Source organism: Mastomys coucha, unplaced genomic scaffold, assembly GCF_008632895.1.
Source record: "Mastomys coucha isolate ucsf_1 unplaced genomic scaffold, UCSF_Mcou_1 pScaffold22, whole genome shotgun sequence".
NCBI classification, from domain to species: Eukaryota; Metazoa; Chordata; class Mammalia; order Rodentia; family Muridae; genus Mastomys; species Mastomys coucha.
In genome coordinates this window covers 1,750,985-1,777,608 of record NW_022196905.1, presented here as the reverse complement: position 1 = coordinate 1,777,608, position 26,624 = coordinate 1,750,985, and the positions used below count along the sequence as shown (strand labels likewise).

General features: G+C 39.9%; 1 protein-coding gene, 1 non-coding gene and 1 pseudogene across 6 annotated transcripts in view; 2 read left to right on the top strand and 1 right to left on the bottom strand.

Annotated features, from left to right (window-relative positions):
- Positions 1-26,624, bottom strand: part of Eml6 (EMAP like 6) — a 289,180-nt gene that overhangs the window by 82,897 nt on the left and 179,659 nt on the right. For all 5 annotated transcript variants that reach the window (XM_031337169.1, XM_031337170.1, XM_031337171.1 and 2 more), the window contains 5 exons: positions 25,714-25,851; positions 20,049-20,305; positions 8,564-8,776; positions 4,876-5,043; positions 3,447-3,550 (listed from right to left, as the gene is read on the bottom strand). In XM_031337169.1, coding sequence (XP_031193029.1) covers positions 3,447-3,550; positions 4,876-5,043; positions 8,564-8,776; positions 20,049-20,305; positions 25,714-25,851 — 880 coding nt within the window. The remainder of the gene's footprint in view (positions 1-3,446; positions 3,551-4,875; positions 5,044-8,563; positions 8,777-20,048; positions 20,306-25,713; positions 25,852-26,624) is intronic.
- On the top strand, positions 14,074-14,487 carry LOC116068062 (annotated as a pseudogene).
- On the top strand, positions 24,390-24,527 carry LOC116071880. Its single transcript, XR_004111224.1, has one exon. It is a non-coding gene; the product is annotated as a small nucleolar RNA SNORA81 (small nucleolar RNA).

The window sequence follows — 26,624 nt, the reverse complement described above, 5'->3', positions numbered from 1 at the left end:
CCCCCCCCCCAGGCTTCTAAACAGTGTCTTGGCATTGCTTTGAGACAGTATGGGTTTTATGTAGCTAGGGCCAATATTGCTTTCCCCAATAGAGCAAAACTAACATGAAATCTTTCAAATACCTGGGATATAAAATAATTTCCTCTCTCCCTTGATTGAGACTGCTTCCTTAAGTAATTATAGCCATAAAACAAATGAAGTTGATGTTTTAGTAAATAAGAAAATGAATTATTAATTAAATATATTTAATTCCATAAGGCAAGACATCTTTGATGATTCAGATGTTTGTAAACAGGAACTTTCTCAGTCATTTTCTCTCTAGATTTTTATCTTTGTAGTTTCCTGTCTTTCCTGGTTTCATGAATTTTGCAGATCTGAGTCTGAAATACTCTACGGGTTCAAACAAGGCTCAAAGACTGCTGTTAAAAGAGTATTTTCTACAGTTTATATGTACATGAAAAAATTAAATCTGTTATTTACCTTTCTCATGTTTGATTCTCAAAAAAATACTTTAACACATGTAAAAAAACCAATTTGTCAGTAATTCCTCATCTTCAGGAAAGAATCTTTTCATCTTGAAATAGAATAATATAGAAAAGACCAGTTTTAGATACTATTTATTGATTACTTAAGCACTGCCTATACTGCATATTTGTCAAGTGTGACTTTACTTGCTACCTGGAACAGAAAGACCTGAAGGAAAAGCTGAGACCATAGGCCATTGCCCTTAAAATGCTGACTGCTGAGTTTGCTTCTGCTAAATCTTGATTGTCTGTCTGCCCTAGCGTGTGGTTTTAGGATATAAATGAGAGTATAAACTGGATCCAGCATTAAAGCTGTCCTGGTTTCAGTCCACTAGTTGTTAGGATTCTGTCTGGACTCCACCCCCATAGCCAGGTATGCTCCTCCTCAGTTACCTGGCAACAGCCAGGTAGGCCTGACCAACTATAAAAGGGGCTGCTTGCCCTCTCCTCTCCCTCTTACTCCTGCTTCTCTCCCTTGTCTCTGGCTCCTTTGCTCCTCCTCTCTCCCACTCCCTCCCCTCTCCACGAGCTCATAGCCAGCCTCTACTTCTCTACTTTCTCTCTCTCTCTCTTTCTCTCTCTCTCTCTCTCTCTCTCTCTCTCTCTCTCTCTCTCTCTCTCTCTCTCTCTCTCTCTGCCTTTCTCTGCCTCTACTACCTTCTTAACTCCCCTCCCCATGCCCTGAATAAATTCTATTCTATGCTATACCGTGGCTGGTCCCTTAGGGAGAAGGGATGCCTCAACATGGGCCCGCTGAGACACCCCTTCCCCCCATACCTCGCCACACCCCCATAGAACATATTCTCATCTTTCTTTATCTTTTGATAATCATAACACTAGTGACATTTCTCTTCCACTTGCACTGGTGTCAGAAAAATTTCCACAATAATTTGATCAACTATATTACTGAAAAATGAAGAAATATAGCTATAATAAGGTTTCCTTTTAGGACATGGCCTATGTCATCAAAAAGGAAGTCAGAAGGTTATTTCATCTGTCTTAGATGTAGTGAACTATTCTTCTCAGTGTAGAGATATTCATCAGAATACATCAACTATTTATGTCAGAGCATTGAATTCTAGGACATTTCTATTGCTTAGAAGATCAGGTGTTATAGCATCATGGGCCCTCAATTTCCCATCAGTAGAGCAGAATATAAGTCTCTCCTCAGGAATAACTTGGAAATATTGTAAATCAATATGTGGAAACACCGAAAAATAAGTCACAGACCATAAGCAAGCCCAAGGCATGATCTCACCAGCCATGCTGTGCCACTGTTTCCTAGCAACGTTAAAAAAAAAAAACAAAACCCTCCAACAAAACAAAGTGGCATCTCTCCCAGAGCTTCCGCTATCTGCTATCTAAGTTTCATTTCTCCTGGGCATATTGCTCAGTGTTTGTGGAATATTCTCACTGTTACAGTTTCCTTCCAAATCTTTTTTTTTTTTTTGCTTTATACTGCATAACACATTCATTGGTTCACAGTCAAACTGATTTAATTATGGGTTGATCTGAACTGTCAGCTGCACTGTCTTTAGACTTTTCCAACATGGAATTAGAAAAAAATGACTATAGTAAAAAAAAGCAGTAAATTTGGTGCTTATATGGAGTCATATTAGAAGTGCGTAGAGAGAAGTCCAGATCAGCATTATCTTAAAACAGCAGCCACATGGAATTGGGCATGCCACTTAACGAACCTGTCTGGATTTGGATCAGCCACATAAGGACAGTTGCTGTGTGGTAGCAGTCATAGGCCTATCTGGTACATCTCCCTGAGCAACACTGACAGTTATGTCTCTGGGGCCTGTTACTTATTCATGTGTAGAATTTGTTTCACCTATAGACCTATAAACGCATGTTACTTATACAAATACTTCTACTTTTTATAGGATAGAAAGACTATACCTATACAAAGGGGAGAAGCATCAGACCCCAGCAGTTACTGTTGTGGTATGGTACCATGTCAAAATTCCCTCAAAGCATTACTTTAACAGTCTCTGCTTTCTGTTAAAATGATATTAATTTTTGTGGAAGGGAAACTGGATCCAACTAACCAATTTTTATAATAGAAGTAGGTTTTTACCGGAGACATTGTAATTGGGTTTACTTTAAATAAACAGATAATGGCTGTCTAAGTTGAGCAAGAAATGAAAATAACAGCGCTCAGGCAGACTACCATTCTTGGAGGGTACCCACCCTAAAAATATACATTTCATGATTTTTCTTTGCAAAACAAGAATTATGTAAGTATGTATACAATACAGCTTCATATGAATCAAAAGGCTCAAATGTTCAGGATTTCTCTTGAAAACTTTGCAACTACCTTCCATTTAATTAAAAAATTAATTTTTTGTTTGTGCTTTTTCTTTTTCCTTCCTTCCTTCCTTCTTTCCTTCCTTCCTTCCTTCCTTCCTTCCTTCCTTCCTTCCTTCCTTCCTTCCAGACAGCCCTGGCTGTTCTGGAACTCACTATAAACAGACCAGGCAAGTTTCAAATCCACAGAAATCTGTCTGCCTCTGGATTGTGCCACCACCGCCTAGGTAAATTAATTTAATATGTAAGTGTTTTGCTTGCAAGCATATCTGTGCACTCCATGTATGACTGGCACTTGTGGAGGCAGGAGAAGATACTGGATCACCTGGAACTGGAATTAGAGATGGTTGTGAGTCACTATGTGGGTGCAGGGAGTTGAACCCAGGTCCTGTGGAAGAGTAGCCAGTGCTCTTACCCACCGAGCCATGTCTTCAGCCCTTCACTCAAATATTTAATGGTATGATAAATGTTATTGTTAACTCTCATCTAAAGGCAAGATATGAACATTTTTCTTATTTTTGCTGCATTTTTGTTCTGTTCTTCTGCTCTCTGTTTTCAGGGCAGTGTTAAAATCTAATAGGGTCCTGGCTTTTATTCTCCCTTACCGACCTGGCGATCGTAATTGATCTGAGTTTCTTGCTCGATATCAGAGTCCAGTTCTGGAACATCAGAGAAGTCTGAGTCAGATTCTTCACTACAGGAGTCAGCACCACCTGTTGCAGAGACAGAAGAACGCTTTAGAATGGAAAATGCTGAGATGTTAAAGATCACAAAGGCTTCAGGTAGCTTCTTAAACCCTAGCGAAGCAAGGTAAAAAGCCTCTGTCATCATTTTCATTTAATTCAGGCCTGGAACCTGACATGTAGCCAGGAAAATGTTGACTTCCAGAGGCTAGCCCTAGGGATGACCTTGAACTCCCAAGGCTAGCCCCAGGAAGGACTTTGAACTCCCAAGGCTAGCCCAAGTTCTCAAGTGCTGACATTGCAGGCGTGTGTCATCATACCTTGCTCCCCTTCCCTTCCTTTCCTTTTTTGTTTTTGTTTTTAAATTAGATAATAGAATTTCTAGATTTTACATCTTACTTTGTAAAATCAGAAAGTATAGGGTACACCAAAGAGAAAGGTAGGTCTAAAGAAAACTCCAAGCACTTGCTACCATCACGATAATCTTTATTTTTAAACATCCCCACCAAGCACTAAAGGCTGTCATGGTCCCTACAGAATCATATGGGTGAGCACATTGACTCACATCACTGTAAATTTTCTTCTGCTTATCCCCATGGATACCTCAAATGGATGTAAATAAAAAGACTATACACCATGGAGGTGGTTCGCCTGGTTTCATGTGGTAAGCTTTGTGTTTCCAGTGTGAGCCTTCAGTCGATAGATAACCTGATCTTTGTTTAAGCCAAACTCTTCAATGCTAATCTCCATTTTTTTCCTTTTCTTTACATTTATTTTATGTGTATGAGTGTTTTGCCTGCATGTATATTTATATACCGCATGTATGCCTGGTGCCCTCAGAAGTCAGAAGAGGGTGTAGATTCTCTGGAGCTGGAGAGGGGATATGGTCGTGAGCCACCATGTGGGTGTTGGGAACTGAAACCTGGTCTTCTGCAAGAGCAACAAGTGCTACTACCTATTGAACCCTCAGAAGATTTTCTTTACACTATGTAAATGGATTTTAAAAACCCGCCTCATCTCTTTAGCTCCAGAACAGATACTAGGGGTATTCTTTGAAATGATTTCTGAAAAATGAAAACATTGAAAAGTTCTGACTGGGGCTGGAGAGATGTCTCAGTGAGCGCTTTGGCTCCTGAAACAGTATTTTGAGATTAATTATTGAGATTAAGAGCACTGACTACTCTTCCAAAGGTCCCGTGTTCAAATCCCAGCAACCACATGGTGGCTCACAATCATCTGTAATGAGATCTGATGCCCTCTTCTGGCTGTCTGAAAACAGCTACAGTGTACTTACATATAATAAATAAATAGATCTTAAAAAGGAAAGAAAAAAAAAAGTTCTGACTGTTGTTTACCCTGGGGTGTGGTTTCCAACACGCCATTGCTGACTGCTTCTGGAATAAATCTCCACTGGAAAACAGAGTGATCAGCTCCTCCTGTGCTTAACACCCACTGGAAATCGTGGGACCAACGGACATTGGTGACATGTGCAGAATGGCCCACATACTTTCTAAATTTGGCTCCTGAAACAGTATTTTGAGATTAATTATGTCTTTAATCATTCTTTTAAAAAGCAATCACATTCCTCTCCACGTCAAGTAAAAATTTTCAATACACCAGGAACGTATTTCTAGTCTTACACATTACAATAGGGAATCACATGCCCCTAAAAGACCTCAATTATTCCATTATGCATTAGTTTGGAGATATGTCTTTCAAATATAAGCTATACATCCAAATGCTTACTAAACCTATTTTAACTAATGCTCATAGCTTCAATGTTTCTAAAAAAACAAATGCAAGAATTTACACCTTACCCATTCTTTTTTGTTTGTTTGTTTGTTTTATTAGATATTTATTTACATGTCATATGATTTCTCCTTTCCCAGTTTCCCCTCCAAAAAACAAACAAACAAGCAAACAAATAAACAAAAACAACAAGAACAAACCCCTGTTGCCTCCCCCCTTCCCCTGCTTGCCACCCCACCCTCTCCCACTTATTGGCCCTGGCATTCCCCTACACTGGGGCACAGAACCTTCACAGGGCTAAGGGTCTCTCCTCCCATTGATGCTTGACTTTGCAATTCTCTTCTATACACATGCTGCCAGAACAATCAGTCCCACCATGTATAGTCCTTGGTTGGTACCTTACCCATTCTTAAAGCAGGCAGTTCCTATAAACAAAATATTTCTCTTACATCTCTATAGATCTTGAAATGTGGAGCTAGCCTTTTCCCTCACAGCGATCACTTAACCTGTCTCTTCAGTGGGTTATGAAGATGTCAAAATAAATAAATAAAATAAAATTAGGAGAATTTATCAGGCAGTGGTTTCACACATTAATCCCAGCATTTGGAAGGCAGAAGAAGGTGGATCTCTGAGTTTGAGGCCAGCATGGTCTACAGTGCGAGTGTCTCCAGGACAGCCAGGCTACACAGAGAAACTCTGTTTTGAAAAACAAAAACAAAGACAAAATTCGAATTCAAACCAAAGTAGTAAAAGTAAAAATTTGTGATGTCAAAGAAGAAGCAGAAGTCATTATAGATTCCTCCTTGGTGTCTCTCTTGGCCCATGCCATGTCCTAAGGACACACAAATAGCCTGTGGAGAGATTTTAGAGAAGAAACTGGGGCCTCCAGTGGAAAGTCACATTCATGAAGTAAAACAGAACTTCTGGTCTTGGTCCTAGCCTCCAGATGACTGTAAGTCATGACAGAGAACCACCCAGTAAGATACTCATTAATCCCCCAACCCCAGCCCATTTCTACCTCAGCCTCCTCCTCCTCCTCCACAAAACCCTGTGAGATCATTTTCTCCCATCTCCCTTTGGCCTACTCTGCTTCAGTCTGGGCAGTTCCTCAAGCCTGCCAAAGTGTTCTGTCTCTAAGCCTTGTATTTGCTGCTGTTTCTTTGTGATGCTCTTTCCTGGGATGTCTGAATGTCTGGTTCTCTCAGCCTGCACATATCTAGTCTGTGAAACCCAACAGTGAGTCCTTCTTTGGCCGCATTACTGGAAACAGCACTATGCTGTTCTGCACAGCATTCTCCTCTTTGTTTTTCTTGACAGCATGTATGACCATCAGACGTATGGTCTGTAGTTCCTTATCCACTGTGCTCGCTCTGTGGAACAAAGCTCCACAGCCGTAGGGACCTGTGCTGATGTACTGAGACGTATGGTCTGTAGTTCCGTATCCACTGTGCTCGCTCTGTGGAACAAAGCTCCGCAGCCGTGGGGACTTGTGCTGATGTACTGAGACGTATTGTCTGTAGTTCCGTATCCACTGTGCTCGCTCCGTGGAACAAAGCTCCGCAGCCGTGGGGACTTGTGCTGATGTACTGAAGCACTTCCATACTCTAGCACAGCACTGAACAAATATTTGTCCAGTAAGCTGAGACTATCATCTCCCAACGCTTTCCTGGGGCTAAGCAGTGAATGTACGAGATTTCCCTTCGGATATCTGTCCAAGGAAGGCTTGTGTCTCAGCCTTCTGTCATCTCTTCTCCCCTGACCTCTTCCATAGCTTAAAAATCTTTCCATGTGCACCTGAATAGCAAATGTTTATTGCTAATCTTGGGAGCTCCCTGGTGGATGAGTCAGATCTGTTTACTGAAACACTTGAACAGTGGCTGAGGAAGGCTCCACTGCTCCCCTCACACTCACCCTGCAGTCTCCCTGCCCTCATTCATTCCATTGCCCGCTTTGTGTCTCCCCACAGGGTTATGTTTTATTCATGGGCATTTAATTTTGACAGTACTATTCACATCATCACCAGCTCTCATAACAGACCCTCACACACATCTCTATTTCTAAGACTCGAGTCCACTCATAAGGTCTGGAGATACAGAGAGGACACCAACTCTCACTGACTTCATGTTATTCTTGAGTCCTGACACTGGAGATGAGTAAGTTGCTTCTAACCTCACCTGTGATTTTCCTGAATTCTGAATTCCCATATACTTTCTAACATAACTTATTCTCGAATGCACATTAATGTAAACAAGTTATGCCCTACGAAGCGTGGGGAGGTCTTGAATTTGGCACATTGAAGTCTTTTTGTGCTTCAAGAACTTTGAGCTGATGTCCATTCTGTCTAGTGCAAGTCACGGTGGTTAGCTGAGAATTACTTTATGATTGTACCTTTCATCCCCTTCCCTGCTTATCTTAAAAAACCATGCAAGTGAAAAGTTTGCAGGCAGCAACAAATCCCTGTTGACCACTCTGCCAAGCTCTAGCTTTCTGGGCACAGTGTAGGAATAAGAAGAGTTTGTGGAGGGGCTTTCCCTAAATTTGCAAAATGAGCCCAGGATCATTGCTCAGTGGTAACAATCACATTCTTCAAAACTTGGAATGCTTCCATAGGAGTGCAAAACACCGAAAGCTGCTTCAATCCAATTTCTCTTTCAAAAAAAAAAAAAAAATCACCTAGTACAGTCTTGAAAGATTAGTCCTGGGACAAGGGGTCCATAGTTGTAGAACTGCCATGTTTATTTGATTATATTTAAGAAGAATTGCTTTTGTTTTCATGCAGAAGTGCAAGTAGGTGGATGTATAAAAGTCAAATTATAGCCAGGTGGTGGTGGCGCATGCCTTTAATCCCAGCACTCAGGAGACAGAGGCAGGCAGCTATCTGAAGTTGAGGCCAGCCTAGTCTACAGAGCGAGTTCCAGGACAGTCAGGGCTCCACAGAGAAACCCTCTCTTGAAAAACAAATACAAACAAAGAAAAAAGTTAAATTATAATATTTTTAAAGGAATAAAAACCCAATGTAAATCATGAATATTTGTTCCCATAAACATAAATAACCTGACTAGAAATGTGAAACATAGGCGTGGAAGTCTCATGATAGTAACTCTTAACAAATTCTCACTGAAATTTGCAAAACCATATAGGACAGCAAAAGTAGAGGACTGAACAACATGTTCTATATAAAACAGGTGAAGAATAAATGCAGACACAAGAAAATGAAGTGTCGGGGGAAGAGGTAAGAAAATCCACCTTGCTAAGCAGCATCAAGTCCAGAGAAAGTGCACTCAAACAACTTACCTTTTTTGAGACAAGGAAATTTGAACAATTTGACCAGTCCAAAATCATCTCCAGACACCAACACTGAACTGTTATAATTGGCGTCCACTGAATTGATGTCAATAACCTCAGTATATTTGGGCCAAATTCCACTGACTTCAGGGCCTCTCACACATGTCCAGGAGGCCCAGGGGATCCCCTTGATTTCTTCTTTACTTGTTAAAGGCTTCCCTGCTGAAATAGTCAATATGATGTTACATTTATATGTGGAGTATATTCTAATATATTTTAATCATTTTTCTTTTCTTAGTGTCTAAAACCTTCATTAGATACATAAATCAGAGGAGCTGCAAGTTCTAATCTCTTCACCCAGTTAGTTACTTTTTTAGAAAGAACTTAAAGGAAACATCAGCTCAAAATTTAGAAGTGAAGAGAACAGGAAATGGTCATGGCTCAATGTAATGTCTCAAACTATTGATGCCTCCTTGATTTTAATTTCCAAGGTACAGGTGCTACTGCAGTGTATTTGTATTTGTGTGACCTCATTAGGTTCCATATTGTCAACACTGAGTCACCAACATGGTGCTAGGCTTTTAAAACCTTGGCCAAGCTTGTCTTAAACTTTATTTTTCATAGGTTATTATAGGTGTGGGTTACGCTCATGCTCAGGACAAACAAAGAGCAACTTGCAGGTCTTGGTTCTCTCTCCTTCCACTGTGTGGGTTCTAGGGACTGAGTTCAGATCATGAGTCTCAGCAGAAAGTGTCACCTTGCCAGGTTATAAATGGTATTTGAAATTTTTATTTGTATTTTAAAGATTTAAACTATATGTATAATGTATGTGGGTATGCGCATGTAAATGCAATGCCCACCGGGGCCAAAGGTTTAGACCTAGCAGAGCTGGGGTAAGGATGTCAGCCATCTGTCAGTACTGGGAATCCAACTCATGTCTTCTACCAGATCAGTAAGTTCTCTAAATCACTGAACTATCTCCTCAGTGCCCCTACAAGTGATTTTTGCTTTAAACACAAATTCAGACTCTATAAATTTTAAAGTAGATTTTATTATTTAAGTCCTAATCACTGAATCCACAGGATTCTGGTGAGCTAAGTGTATCTGGCTGTGGGTTAATGGTCTTAACAATGGCTGTGGGTTGGCTGCTCCTAGACACATAGCTCAGTTCCCATTTCTGCCAGCAGATTAGGGAGGTTCACAGATGGCACAAAATACATCAAGCCACAGAAGCAAATGAGTAGAAATATGTAACTAGATGCCATTTTAAAATTAGAAATCAATACAACTAAGCATATATCCTCATAGCTACCCTATTATAATAAGCATATATTTCAAATAAAGAACTGAGGGACAGTGCCTTTTCAGAACGGCACTCCAAAATTCTGGACTATATTCAAAATTTCTGGACTGTATATCCTAAAAGAATGCATTTAAATGACCATAGACTCAGAGAGGGTATATAGTTGGAGCATTATCTGTGACCAGCTCCTGCTGAAGGGATTTCATCCCAGGAAGTGACTCAGAATAGAAAGTGATCTCACCACTGCAGGCTGCAGAGGCAATAGAAGCTGCACCACCTGGACCAGTAAATGCACTGGAAATAAGCCAAGTGCCCAGAACAGTGATAAAGTGAGCATCAGCCCCGTCCCTGAGCAGGATATGATTTCATTCCAACTGACAAATGTGCTCCAGATGTCCCCACACATGAAAAAGTGAAGTACAAAGTACAACGCCTCCTACATGCCAGGCCAGGGCTCTGCCAGTAACCCACACCTTATTCCTTCTAATATTTTGTTTTGTGGCAGAGCCTTAGTAGACTGCCAAAACATCACCAACATGGACTCCTTCTGCCTTAGCCTACCAAGTAAATAATGCTTCAATAAAAATTTCAAGGCAATATATAATTATAGGAGGTTAAGATCTATGTTTTCTTTATTCTCTCCTTTTAAAAGGTCATTAAAGAAGCCAATACAACCATGATCAGAGAGGCTTCATCTAGCAGCTGATGGGAGCAGAGACCCAGCCAAACATTAGGCAGAGCTTGGGGAATTCTGCTAAAGAGAGGGAAGAAGGATTGTAGAAGCCAGAAGGGTCAAGGACACAACAAAACCCCACAAAATCAATTAACCAGGAATGCAGGGACTCACAGAGATGAACTGACAATCAGGGAGATGCATGGGTCTAACCTAGATTCTCTGTACATGTTACAGGTGTGTAGCTCAGTGTTCTTGTGGGACACCCAACAGTTCAAGCTGGGACTATCTGTGACTCTTTGGACGACTTTTGTGAGCCAGTCTTAGCATGAAGGCAGGTGCTTGGTCTTACTGCAACCTGATACACTGTGTTTGGTTGATTTTACTGGGAGGTCTGCTGTTTCCCAAAGGGAAATGGAGGAAGAGTGGATTGGGGAAAGGTTAGGTAGTTGGCAGGCATGGAGTGTGTGTGTGAGGAACTGTGGGTTGAGATGTAATATATACGAGAAGAATAGATAAATAATGACTTAAAATTATTAAAGATTATAATATGGACATCATTATGCTATATGTAACACTTCAGTCTTACAAACTAAATGTCACTAAATTTTTGTTACATAAGACAGGTGAATCTCATAAAAGTTGCAAGGTGAACATAAATGCAAAATATGCTCACTGTGATTTTATTTTATTTTTTCGTTTTTGTTTTTGTTTTTGTTTTTTGGTTGTTGTTTTGAGACAGGGTTTCTCTGTATATCCCTGGTTGTCCTGGAACTCACTCTGTAGACCAGGCTGGCCTCAAACTTAGAAATCCACCTGCCTCTGCCTCCCAAGTGCTGGGATTAAAGGCGTGCATCACCACTGCCCAGCTGCTCACTGTGATTTTAAGAAGCTACATTTCATCACATAATAAAATTATGATAATCAGACCTGGGTCTAACTCACTGACAGCCACTGAGGAACATCCTTAAAGATCTGAAGCCTCGGCTCTTGTCAAAAGGCTCTAAGTTGATCGAAGAGACAGTCTCAAATTCTCTGTGGTTTCACAGACTGTTCCTTTTGGACCTTGGCAGAAACTCATTTGCCTAATGGTCACATATCTAATGTGTGTAACAGAAAAAAAAATGAGAAAGGAACCCTTTAGGAATGAAAAGTTTTAACTTTTAACGGGGAGTATAAAATAAATTTATAGCCAGTTTGCAAACATTAAAATAATGATAAGGTAATACTTTTTTGGGCTTTCAAATGTGAATGAAAAAACTTAACCATGAAGACCCCTTGGTAGTCATATGCTACTGCTTAGCAGTCTGCTCAGGACATAGACCCTGGATACATGGGAAAAGCAAGACTCTGATTTTAAATCACATCTCATTATGATGATAGAGGGCTTTAAGAAGGACATAAATAACTCTCTCAAAGAAATACAGGAGAACACAGGTAAACGGCTAGAAGCCTTAAACAGGAAACACAAAAATCCCTTAAAGAATTACAGGAAAACACAACCAAACAGATAAAGGAATTGAACAAAACTATCCAGGATCTAAAAATGGAACTAGAAACAATAAAGAAATCACAGAGGGAGACAACACTGGAGATAGAAAAACCTAGGAAAGAGATCAGGAGTCAGAGATGCAAGCATCACTAACAGAATACGAGAGACAGAAAGAATCTCAGGTGCAGAGATGCCATAAAAAACATTGACACAACAGTCAAAGAAAATACAAAATGCAAAAAGCTCCTAACCCAAAACATCTACGAAATCCAGTACACAATGAGAAGACCAAACCTAAGGACAATAGGTATAGAAGAGAGTGAAGATTTCCAACTTAAAGGGCCAGTAAATGTCTTTAACAAAATTATAGAAGAAAATTTCCCTAACCTAAAGAAAGAGATGCCTATAAACACAGAAAAAGCCTATAGAACTCCAAAAAGATTGGACCAGAAAACAAATTGCTGTTGTCCCACAACAGTCAAAACACCAAATGCACAAAACACTTTTAAAAGCAGTAAGGAGAAAAGGTCAAGTAACATATAAGGGCAGACTTACCAGAATTAAACCAGACTTCTCACCAGAGACTATGAAAGCTAGAAGATCCTGGGTAGATGTCATACAGACTCTACAAGAACACAAATGCCAGCCCAGACTACTATACCCAGCAAACCCCTCAATTATTGTAGATGGAGAAACCAAACTCCAGCTGTTTCCCAAAGGAAAACACTGGTTCCATAACAAAACCAAATTTACACAATATTTTTCCACAAATCTAGCCCTACAAAGGATAATAGATGGAAAATTCCAACACAAGGAGAGGAACTACACCCTAGAAAAAGCAAGAAAGTAATCTTCTTTCAACAAACTCAAAGAAGATAGCTACACAAACGTAATTCCAACTCTAACAACAAAAATAACAGGAAGCAATAGTAATTGGTCTTTGGTATCTCTTAACATCAATGGACTCAATTTCCGAATAAAAAAAACATAGACTAACAGACTGGATATGTAAACAGGACCCAACATTTTGCTGCATACAGGAAACGCACTTCAGTGACAAAGACAGACACTACTTCAGAGAAAAAGGCTGGAAAACAATTTTCCAAGCTGATGGTCCCAAGAAAAAAGCTGAAGTAGCCATCCCAATATTCAACAAAATAGACTTGCAACCAAAAGTTATCAAAAAAAGATAAGGAGGGACACTTCATATTCATCAAAGGAAAACTCTACCAAGATAAACTCTCAATTCTGAACATCTATGCTCCACATCCAAGGGCATCCACATTCATAAAAGAAACTCTAAAGCTCAAAGTATACATTGCACCTTATACAATAATAGTGGAACCCCACTTTCATCAGTGGACAGATCATGGAAACAGAAACTAAACAGAGACACATTGAAAGTAACAAAAGTTATGAACCAAATGGATTTAACAGATATCTATAGAACATTTCATCCTGAATCAAAAGAATAAACCTTCTTCGCAGCACCTCATGATATTTTCTCAAAAATCAACCATATACTACACAAAACAAACCTCAACAGATACAAGAACATTGAAGTAATCCCATGTATTCTATCAAACTACCACAGACTTTGGCTGGTCTTTGATACAACAAAACAACAGAAAGCCCACATACATATAGAAGCTGAACAACTATCTACTCAATGATAACTTGGTTAGGGAAGAAATAAAGAAAGAAATTAAAGACTTTTTAGAATTTGATGAAAATGAGGGCACAACATACCCAAACTTATGGGGGACACAAAGAAAGCAGAGCTAAGAGGAAAATTCATAGCTCTGAGTGCCTCCAAAAAAGAAACTGGAGAGAACATACACTGCCAGCTTAACAGCTCATCTGAAAGCTCTAGAAGAAAGAGAAGCAAACACACCCAAGAGATGTAGAAGGTATGAAATAGTCAAACTCAGGGCTGAGATCAATGAAGTAGAAACAAAAAGAACTATACAAAGAATCAACAAAACCAGAAGCTGGTTTAAAAAAAAAATCAACATGATACCCTTTCCCCTGGCTGGCAGCACGGAGGCGGCAAGATGCCTGGAGTTACTGTAAAAGATGTTAACCAGCAGGAGTTGGTCAGAGCTCTGGCAGCCTTCCTCAAAAAGTCCGGGAAGCGGAAAGTCCCCGAATGGGTGGACACAGTCAAGCTGACCAAGCATAAAGAGCTTGCCCCATATAAGGAGAACTGGTTCTACACACGAGCTGCTTCCACAGCACGGCACCTGTACCTCCACGGTGGTGCAGAGGTTGGTTCCATGACCAAGATCTATGGAGGACTGCAGAGAAATGGTGTCAGGCTCAGCCACTTCAGCAGACGCTCTAAGAGTGTGGCTAGCCGGGTCCTCCAAGCCCTGGAGGGGCTGAAAATGGTGGAAAAGGACCAAGATGGGGGCCGCAAGCTAACACCTCAGGGACAGAGAGATCTGGACAGGATCACTGGATAGGTGGCAGTTGCCAACAAGAAGCATTAAAACAAAATACCACAAGGAACTCAAGAAGAAGGAAGACCAAAGATGGACATTTCATTCCTTCTTAAAAGGGGGAACCAAGTACCCATGGAAGGAGTGGCAGAGATTAACAATGGAGAAGAGACTGAAGGAAAGACAAGCCAGCCTAAATATAGTTAGTTACCTCCTGAGAGGCTCTGACAGTACCTGACTAATACAGATGTAGAGGCTCACAGCCATCTATTGAACTGAGCACAGGGTCCTCAGTGAAGGAGTTAGAGAAAGGATCAATGGAGCTGAGGGGTTTGCAGCCCCTTAGGACGAACAACAATATGAACTAACTAGTACCCTCAGAGCTCCCAGAGTCTCAACCACCAACCAAGGAGTACACACAGTGGGACTGATTGCTCTGGCAGCGTATGTATAGTGGAGGATTGCAAATTCGATCATCAATGGGAGGAGAGGACCTCAGCCCTGTGAAGGTTCTGTGCCCCAGTGTGGGGGAATGCCAGGGCCTATAAGCAGGAGAGGGTGGGGTGGCAGGCATGGGGAGTGGGGAGGCAGCTGGGGCTTGTTTTTGTTGTTTTCGTTTGTTTCTTTGTTTTTTAGAGGGGAAACTGGGAAGGGAGAAATTTACATGTAAATAAAGAAAATATCTAATAAAAAATAATAATAATAAAAAAATACACTGGGTTAATAAATTGCCTCATTCATAAAAAAATAAAAAAAAACCCAAAAAACCAAAACAACATGATAGATAAACACTTAGCCAGACTAACCAGAGGCCACAGAGACAGTATTCAAATTAACAAAATCAGAAATGAAAAGGGAGATATAACAATAGAAACTGAGAAAATTAAAAAAAACATTAGATGCTACTACAAAAGCCTATATACAACAAAACTGGAAAATCTGGATGAAATGGACAATTTTCTAGAGAGATACCAGGTACAAAGTTAATAAGGACCAGATAAACCTTGTAAACAGTTCCATAACCCTTAAAAAAAAAAAAAATAGAAGCAGTCATTAAAAGTCTCCCAACCAAAAAAATCCCAGGATGAGATGGGTTTAGAGCAGAATTCTATCAGACCTTCAAAGAAGACCCAACACCAATATTCTTCAAACTATTCCACAAAATAGAAACAGAAGGAACACTACCCAACTCATTCTATGAAGCCATAGAGACGCTGATACCAAAGCCACACAAAGATCCAAAAAAGAAAGAAAACTTCAGATCAATTTCCTTTATGAATATTGACGGCAAAAATACTCAGTAAAATTCTTACAAACCAAATCCAAGAACACATCAAAACTATCATTCACCATGACTAAGTAGGCTTCATCCCAGGGATGCAGGGATTGTTCAATATATGGAAATTCATCAATGTAATCCACTACATAAACAACCTCAAAGGAAAAACCCCACAGAATCATTTCATCAGATGCTGAAAAGATATTTGACAAAATTCAACATCTCTTCATGTTAAAAGTCTTGGAAAGATAAGGAATACAAGGACCATACCTAAACATAATAAAAGTAACATACAGCAAACCAATAGCAACATCAAACTAAATGGAGAGAAACTTGAAGCAATCCCACTAAAATCAGAGACTAGACAAGGTTGCCCACTCTCCCCCTATATATTCAATATAGTACTTGAAGTCCTAGACAGAGCAATTAGACAACAAAAGAAGTTCAAGGGATATAAACTGGGAAGGAAGAAGTCAAAATGTCACTATTTGCAGATGATATGATAGTATATTTAAGTGATCTGAAAAATTCCACCAGAGAACTCCTACAGCAGATAAACAACTTCAGAAAAGTGGCTGGATATAAAATTAACTCAAACAAATCAGTAGCCTTCCTATCTTCAAAGGACAAATTGGCTGAGAAAGAAATTAGGGAAACAATACCCTTCAAAATAGTCACAAACAATATAAAATATCTTGGTGTGACTCTAATCAAATAAGTGAAAGATGTATATGATAAGAACTTCAAGTCTCTGAAGAAAGAAATCAAAGAAGATCTCAGATGATAGAAAGATCTCCCATGCTCATAGATGGGCAGTATTAATATAGTAAAAATGGCCATCTTTCAAAAAGCAATCTACAGAATCAATGCAATCCCCATCAAAATTCCAACTCAATTCTTCATTGAGTTAGAAAGAGCAGTTCTTAAATTCATTTGCAAAAAGAAAAAACCCAGGATAGCAAAAACTATTCTCAACAAAAAAAGAACATCTCAGGGAATCACCATCCCTGATCTCAAGTTCTATTACAGTGCAATAGTGATAAAAAACCTGCATGGTATTGGTACAGTGAAAGGCAGATAGATCAATGGAATAGAGTTGAAGACCCAGAAATGAACCCACACACCTATGGTCACTTGATCTTTGACAACAAAGCTAAAACCATCCAGTGGGAAGAAGACAGCCTCTTCAACAAATGGTGCTGGCTCAACTGGCATTAAACACATAGAAGAATGCAAATTGATCCATTCTTGCCTCCCTGTACAAAATTCAAGTCCAAGTCGACCAAGGACCTCCACATAAAACCAGATACACTAAATCTAATAGAGGAGAAAGTGGGGAAGAATCTCAAACACATGGGCACAGAGGAAAATTAACTGAACAGAACACCAAAGGCATATGCTCCAAGATCAAGAATCAACAAATGGGACCTCATAAAACTGCAAAACTTCTGTAAGGCAAAGGACACTGTCAGTAGGACAAAACAGCAACCAACAAATTGGGAAAAGAACTTTACCAGCCCTACATCTGATAGAGGAGTAATATTCAAGATATACAAAGAACTCAATAAGTTGGATTCCAGAGAATCAAATAACCCTATTAAAAAATGGGGAACAGAGCTAAACAGAGAATTCTCAACTGAAGAAACTTGAATGGCTGAGAAGCACCTAAAGAAATGTTCAATATCCTTAGTCATCAGGGAAATTCAAGACAAAACGACCCTAAGATTCTACCTCACACCACTCAGATTGGCTAAGATAAAAAACTCAGGTGATAGAAGATGCTGTCGAGGATGTGGAGAAAGAGGAACACTCCTTCATTGCTGGTGGGATTGCAAGCTTGTACCATCACCCTGGAAATCAGTCTGGTATTTCCTCAAAAAATTGGACATAGTAGTACGGGAGAACTCAGCTATACCACTTCTGGGTGTTTACCCAGAAGATGCTCCAACATGTAATAAGGACACATGCTCCACTATGTTCATAGCAGCCAAATTTATAATAGTCAGAAGCTGGAAACAACCCAGATGTTCCTCAACAGAAGAATGTAAACAGAAAATGAGGTATATTTACACAATGGAATACTACTCAGCTATTAAAAACAATGACTTCACAAAATTCACAGGCAAATGGATGGATCTAGAAAATATCATCCTGAGTGAGGTAACTCGGTAACAAAGAACACACATGGTATGTACTCACTAATAAATGGATTTTAGTCAAAGAGTGTGGAATACCCAGAATACAGCTCACAGACCACGTGAAGCTCAAAAGGAAGGAAGACCGAAGAGTAGCTGCTCCAGTCCTACTTAGAAGGGGGAACAATATAATCAAAAGACGTAGAGGGTGGGAGGGACTTGGGAGGAAGGGGAAAAAGAGGGGAAGAATCAGGTGTGGAGCAGATGGAGGAGAAGTACAGAGGGTCAGGAAATAGAACAGAGGTGTGTAGCAATGGGGGATGGGGAACTGGGGATAGCAACCAGAAAGTCCCAGATGCCAGGAAAGCAAGAGCCTCCCAGGACCCCACAGAGATGACATTATCCCACAAAGGGGAGAGAGAACCTGTCGAGACCATATCCAGAAGTTAGGCATGCCCCGCCCCCAGTTGATGAATGGGGCCACCCACCCATCACCAAAATTTTAACCCAGAATTGCTCCTTTCTAAATGAAATACAGGGACAAAGAGTGGAGTGGAGACTGAAGGAAAGGCCATCCAGAGACTTCCCTACTGGGGATCCATGCCACATGCAGACACTAAACCCAGACAATATTGCTGATGGGAGCCTGGTACAGCTGTCTCCTGAGAGGCCCTGACAGATCCTGACCAATACAGATGGGGATGCTTGCAGCCAACCATCAGACTGAGTACAGGGGCCCCAATGGAGGAGTTAGGGGAAGGACTGAAGGAGCTGAAGGGGCCTTATCTGGCATCAATGGGAGGGGAGGCCCTTGGTCCTGTGAAGGCTTGATGCCCCAGTGTAGAGAAATGTTAGGGTGGTGAGGCTGGAGTGGGTGGGTGGATGGAGAATCACCTTCATAGAAGCAAGGTAAGGGGGGGATGGGATAGGAGGTTTGCAGAGGGGAAACTGGGATAAGGATAACATTTGAAGTGCAAATACATAAAATATCCAGTTAAAAAAAGAATAAAAAAAGAAAGCAAAAGTCTGGGCATGGAACAAAGCAGCCATGGACTCCACATGAAATTCCACGGAACAACTATTTCAGGTCATCTTTTTCTAAAAGTGCTGAAATATTTCAGTTATGCAGAAGCTGACAGAGTACTTACTATAAGGAGCAAGTGTTTGTAGCACTGAGTTTCAATGAATATTACTGGTTTTTTATCACAGAACATCACTTGTTACTATTATTGTGGTGTGTGTGCGTGCATGTGTGTGAACATGTGCATGTGCGTATGTGTATGTGTGTGTGTAGGTCAGAGGACAACTTTATGGAGTCAGTTCTGTCCTTCCACCTGTATGGTAGGGTGTAGGTGTGTTCCGTGGATCGAACTCAGTACACCAGGATTGCATGGCAAAGTGCCTTTATGTGATGAGTCACTTCACCAGTCTCTTTATAACACAATTTTAAGAACATATTATATCCACTTAAAATCCACTGTATACTCATCCCTAATTTAATTTCTTTTGGTTTCCTTAGAGGCAACCAGTACCCTGAATTGAATGCTAAACTTTCCCATACATTTAAAAACGATTTTCTCTATATGTAAGTGGCTACATGTGAACTTGTTTTAATATCATAATACTTTATAAAAACGAGCACTTTGCATACCCTTCGCATTTATTTGCTCAGCATTACCCTTTTAAGACCTCTCTGCACTGATACACGTTAGACTAGCTGACATTGCCGGCTGGGACTACATACTTTAGGCCCTCCTCACTCACATGGCCACTTAGGACCTTGCTATGGTTTTGGTTCTTACAATCACAGCAAGCAGTTCTATGCATGTTCTTAAGAGCACTGTGCATCTTCCTCTTTCACTATGTAACAATGACATGCTTCAGTCAGTCTAAAGAATTAAAAAGGGCCTTCTGTGCTGCTCTCTCTATACTTCACCCCTTAGAACAACGTAGGTATGTATGACCACTGCACGCTTTGTCTTTAAGTCTTCCTCATGTTTTCCTAATATAAATGACTAGCGTGACCTGAGTCACTAAGGTATTTTCTGCGAGCTATGGCTTAGGAATCTTGCCTCAGAGAACACTCCTTACCCTGAGGTCACAGGACATTCTCAGCCCTTCTCTGTGTGGTTCCAGGTTTGCTTTCATGAGCATTTCTACCTAGGACTCACATGGCATTTTGTAGAACAGTCTCTCCCCAGCACCATCGTTGGTTTGCAAGTATTTACTATCCAGAGACCAGTCGATGTGCGTGATGAAACTAAGGGACTTGTTGCATTCCCCTATTTTCTTATAGCGCTGGGCAACAGCGTAGACATCTACAGGGCCGTCGTTGGATCCTACTGCGAGGTAAGAGCCATCTGGGGAAAATTTCATCTCATGAATGACTTCTTTCCTGTCCTTGATATGGACCACTTCTGTCATATCTCTGTAAGAATAAAATACAAAGTGACAAGCAGAAAATCAAGAAATAAAAAACCCAAGTCTTATTTTAAAAGGTGTGTGTCACAAGAGAAAAAAAACCCACAGGAACTAAAATATTTATATTCATAAAATGATTATAACATGTTTATAACATATCCTGCTTATAAAAATTAAAACAAACATATGAAATAATATTTTGTACCCTCGGAGTAAATACATAAATCTTTACACAAGGAATATTTGAATAGGATCAGAGGTGAGGAAGACACAACATCTGTCCCAACACCAGGAGTAACTGGGACCAGCGGGACCCAGGCACAAAGGAACTGTTCTAGACCAGTGGCTTGGGTTCCTTCCAGTCTTTCTGGGCTGGTTCCCTGAGCAGACCTTGGGCACAAACTCTGCAGCGCATCCCACAATACCCAGAGGAGCCTCTACTCCCAGGTGCTCTAACACACCCAGGATCTCAGGATCCCAGGAGCTTGGTCACACCAGCATCTCAGGATCCCAGAGGCAGCTTGACTCCCAGGAGCTCGGACAAACCCAGAATTTCAGGATCACAAAGACAGCTTGATTCTGAGGAGTTCTAATACAACTAGGATCACAGGAAGGACAGGCTCCAGTCAGATATAGTCAGGGCAGGTAGCACTACAGATAACCAGATGTCAGGAGGCAAGCATACGAACATAATCGACAGAAACCAAGGTTACTTGGCATCATCAGAACCAAATTCTTGTACCATAGCAAGTCCTGAACACCCCAACACCCCAGAAAAAGCAAGATTCAGATCTAAAATCACTTCTCATAATGATGATAAAGACTTTAAGAAGAACATAAATAAGCCCCTTAAAGAAATACAGAACACAGGTAAACAGCTAGAAGCCCTTCAAGAGGAAACACAAAAATCCCTTAAAGAATCACAGGAAAACACAATCAAACAGGTGAAGGAACTGAACAAAACTATCCAGGATCTAAAAATGGAACTAGAAACAATAAAGAAATCACAGAGGGAGACAACACTGGAGATAGAAAAACATAGGAAAGAGATCAGGAGTCAGAGATGCAAGCATCACTAACAGAATACGAGAGACAGAAGAAAGAATCTCAGGTGCAGAGATGCCATAAAAAACATTGACACAACAGTCAAAGAAAATACAAAATGCAAAAAGCTCCTAACCCAAAACATCTACGAAATCCAGTACACAATGAGAAGACCAAACCTAAGGACGATAGGTATAGAAGAGAGTGAAGATTTCCAACTTAAAGGACCAGTAAATGTCTTTAACAAAATTATAGAAGAAAACTTCCCTAACCTAAAGAAAAAGATGCCCATGAACATACAAGAAGCCTACAGAACTCCAAATTGATTGGACCAGAAAAGAAATTCCTCCCATCACATAATAGTCAAAACACAAAATGCATTAAACAAAGAAATAATATTAAAAGCAGTAAAGGAAAAAAATATAAAGGTAGACCTTTCAGAATTATACCAGACTTTTCACTAGAGACTATGAAAGCTAGAAGATCCTGGGCAGATGTCATACAGACCCTAATAGAACACAAATGCCAGCCCAGGCTACTATACCCAACAAAACTCTCAATTACCATCGATGGGAAAAACAAGATATTCCATGACAAAACCAAATTTAACAATATCTTTCCACAAATCCAGCCCTACAAAGAATAATTGATGGAAAACATCAAGATAAGGAGCAAAACTACACCCTAGAAGAAGCAAGAAAGTAATCTTTCAACAAAACCACACAAAACGTAATTCTACCTCTAACAACAAAAATAACAAGAAACAATCGCTTTTCCTTAATATCTCTTAACATGAAAATTAATATCACCAATATATCCTAACCTATTGAAATTCACAAATATGAGGAATTAGAAATTTATTGGCAGTCATCCAGTGTTCTCTCTGATTTAGAAATTGGAGAAATAGGTCCAATATTCTACAATCCATATACACTTTCTGCTTGTTTGTTTATGTGACAGTGTCTTGCTGTGTACACATAATGGTCTTGAAATCACGCTTCTCCTATCTCAGCCTCTCTGTTAGTAGGCTCATTTATTTGATGTTTTTACACTATCCGATGGTTTTCATAATAGCTTACACATTTCAAAATTATTTATATGGGCAAAAGAAATGTAGACAATTAATTTGGGAGGTGGCTTGTAAGAGAACAACAAAGAATGAGACTGAATGCTTTGCTTGATATTTATAATTATTGTTCAATTTTGAAGAAGAGGACTTTATAAGTTACTCTTATTCTGAGATGAATGCTTTTCAAAATCATCACAGCCAATGAAACAGAATCTTACCCTCACCTAATGTCTGTGCCACCTTCCAAGCAGAACCATTTTTAATTGAAACAGTTGATGAATGACTTCATTGATAGACCATCTTAATATACATACCATTTCTTAAATGAATGTAACCTGCTCTCTGTGGGCTGAGAATGAAGAAAATCACTCAAGTCAAATAGCTTTTACAATAGCAGGAAATCTGTATCCAAAAATCGTGCCTACAATTCATTCCTTGGTGCAGCAGAACTGTCAACTCTCAGCTTAGCTACTATGGAGGTAAAATCCTTTGGTGATGTGAGGATCATTGAAGTACAGCCTTATTACAATGAACTCCAATGTCTAAAAATTGTTCTTATTTTAAGTTTGTACCACAGGAAAGAGCCAAGATTTTAAGTTCTACTAAAAACAAAACAAACAAACAAAAAGACTTTATGTATTTTTGTCATTAAAAAAAACCAAAGCTTAGAATACCCAAAATACAATCCACAAACTACAAGAAACTCAAGAAGAAGGAAGACCAAAGTGTGGATACTTCATTCCTCCTTAGAAGGGGGAACAAATACCCATCTAAGGAGTTGCAGAGACAAACTATGGAGCAGAGACTGAAAGAAGGACAATCCAGAGACAGATCCACCTGGGAACTCTTTCCATATTGAGTCATCAAACCTAGACACTATTGTGGATGTCAGCAAGTGCTGACTGACAGGAGGCTGATATAGCTGTCTCCTGAGAGGCTCTGACAGTACCTGACTAATACAGAAGTAGAGACTCACAACCATCCATTGGACTGAGCATAGGGTCCCCAATGAAGGAGCTGGAGAAAGGATCCAAGGAACTAAAGAGTTTCCAGCCCCTTGGGATGAACAACAATATAAACAAACTAACTAGGACCCTCAGAGCTCCCAGGGACTAAACCATCAGCCAAAGAGTATACGTGGTAGGACTAATGGCTCCAGCAGCATATGTATAGCAGAGGATGGCTTAGTTGGTCATCAATGGGAGGAGAGGCCCTTGGTCCTGTGAAGGTTCTATGCCCTAGTGTAGGGGAATGCCAGGGCCAGGAAGTGGGAGAAGGTGGGTTGGTGAGCAGGGGGCAGGGGGGAGGAAACAGGGTTTGCTTTTTGTTTTTATTTTTGTTTTTGATATTTTTTCAGAGGGGTAACCAGGAGAGGAGATATCATTTGAAATGTAAAAAAAGAAAATATCTAATAAAAAAGAAAAAACTAATAGTGATATATTATTTTAAAATATCATACAGTTAATATATTTGGAGTTAAAATTTATATTGAGAAAAAGTATGTATTTTCAGTATTGCTATAACAAGCATCTGTATAAGACTGTTCAATTGATTGTTGTTTTATATCAAACAATTTTTATAATACTCATTTTTATTGTTACAATATTTTATAAATTTTAAAGAATATGATAAAATAGAAAACAAAAGGTATGGCAGGTATTGAAGGAAAGGTCTCTGGGAGGAGTTGGGGTACAAAATGGAAAGAAGAATGTGATGTAATTCTATTTACTCAAAATATGTTTTTACATGTTAACAAATTCAGACAAATTGAAATTATGTATTTTTTCTCATCATAATGCAATAAAACTTAAATAAAAAAGGAATATTTGCTTTCATGTTTAACTATATATTATTGAAAACTTGATTTAAAAATTAGACTTAAAAGCCACTTAAAATGGGCCATGGAGAAAGTCAAAACATATCTAAATTTGAGTAAAAATAAGTAAAAATAAAAAATAGTATAAAAATGATATGTTTATGCTTTAAAAATGAGAGCTGATAAAAGAACAAGTCCACACAAGAAGAGCAGTAACTAACTGCACTGGGTTGCAAAGACTGAGGTGGACCTCTTTCTTAATGTCCAGTGTCCTCTGTTATAAGATTCGGTGCAATAAGTCTTTAGAGGAAAAAAATGAGAGCTGATATGCCTTTAATTTTAATTCCAGCACTTGGAAGGCAGAAGCAGAGTAGTCTCTGAGAGCTGGAAGCCAGCTTACCTACATACTAAGTTTCAGGCCAGACAGGGCTAAATAATGAGATCCTGTCTAAAGGAGAGAAAAAAAGAGAAACAACTATTATACTTCTTGTTATGTAAGAAGAATGAGTCTTTATTTATTCATACATACATTAGTACTCTATTTGCATGTATGCCTTCAGGACAGAAGAGGAATCAGATACCATTACAGATGATTGTGAGTCATCATGTGGTTACTGGGAACTGAACTCAGGACCTTTGGAAGAACAGACAGTGCTCTTAACCACAGAGCCATTCCTCCAGCCTAGGAATAAGTCTAAAAGGAAGAAAATTACTAGCTTTTAAAATGTGAAAATGGCATTCAGTCTCTCAGTTCCTCCATGAAAGATCATAATGAATATGCAAAACCAGTAAAACATTTTGTATTTTTTTTGTCAAATTCTTTCTTTTTTTTTTTTTTGGTTTTTCAAGACAGGGTTTCTCTGTGTAGCCCTGGTTGTCCTGGAACTCACTCTGTAGACCAGGCTGGCTTCGGACTCAGAAATCCGCCTGCCTCTGCCTCCCAAGCACTGGGATTAAAGGCCTGTGACACCACTGCCCAGCAAACAAGGCCCTCTGCTCTCTGCTGAGTGATTGATGAGGTAACTAATTACCAAATCTCCTTTTTGATAGAATTCTTATTATTTCTTCCTCTTTTTTTTCTGGCTTAACTACAGAGCTCACAACCTTCCATTTCAAGTCCTTGGGATCAGATGTCTTTGGGAGGTCACTTAGATTTTAGAAAGGTTCACGTAGAATGTGTTAAGGAGTTTCTAAATATACTGGCTGGGGTAGCATCCTCCATGAAAAACAGTATTTTTTTTGCAGCAAATCAAACAACACATTATTTCTATGAAGATACTAAAGATTATAAATAGACTCACATCAGGTCCCTGGATTCGGTTCTACCTCCAAATAGTTTACCAAAGACATTTGGATTTTCAGTGGTTTGGATTTCAGAATCACAGGTAAGGGATTTCCTATCCACTTGACATATTTTATGTCCAGGATACTCTTTAATTTTTAGCAAAGGAACATCTCAAAGTAGCACTTTCAGTATTGAATGTACCTGACTCGGAGGACGATGAAAGAGCCGTCCTTCATGCCTAAGGCCAACTGAGATCCATCTGGGCTGAAGGATACACTCCGAACTGCTTCCTCCATATTGCAGCGGGCAATCAAGGCATGGTCAGCCAGACTCCACAGCCTAAGGATGAAGAACAGAGCAGAATAAAGACCAAACTAACCTGTCAGCCGTCTGCCAGCCCAGGGCAGGAAAGCCTGCTCTTGCCACAGACAACAGTAACGAACATGTAACCTCACACTTGCGTCCTCCATCATGGCCTGTCAGAAAACCTGTGGAAGTATTTTGTCTCTCTTTGGGCCACTTTCATCATTTGAACAACTCAGCAAGAAATATAAGGTTGAAATTACATTTGCAAAGATTTTGAGATCCACAGGGCAGAAGATATAAACACCACTGTTTTTTAAAAAAAAATGTCTTCTCTTTGAAAATTAGAAGTTGTCCCATATTTATGCCAACGGCTGTTAACTATGCTCCAAGGGTAGGAACTGCTAGTGCTGTGTCTTAGTTAGGAGGGTTACTATTACTGTGATGAAACACTACAACCAAAGAAACTTGGAGAGGAAAGGGTTTATTCAGCTTATACTTCTGCAGCACTGTCAATCATTGAAGGGAGTAAGGATAGGAACTTAAGCAGGGCAGAAACCTGGAGGCAGGAGCTGATGTGGAGGCACGGAGCAGGGCTGCTTACTGGGATGCTCACATTAGTTGCTCAGCCTGCTTTTTTATAGAACCCAGGACCACCAGCCCAAGGATAGCAGCACTCTCCTTGGCCTGGACCCTACCCTATAAATCACTAATTAAGAAAATGTTGGGTGGTGGTAGTGTACGCCTTTAATCCCAGCACTTGGGAGGCAGAGGCAGAGGCAGGTGGATTTCTGAGTTCGAGGCCAGCC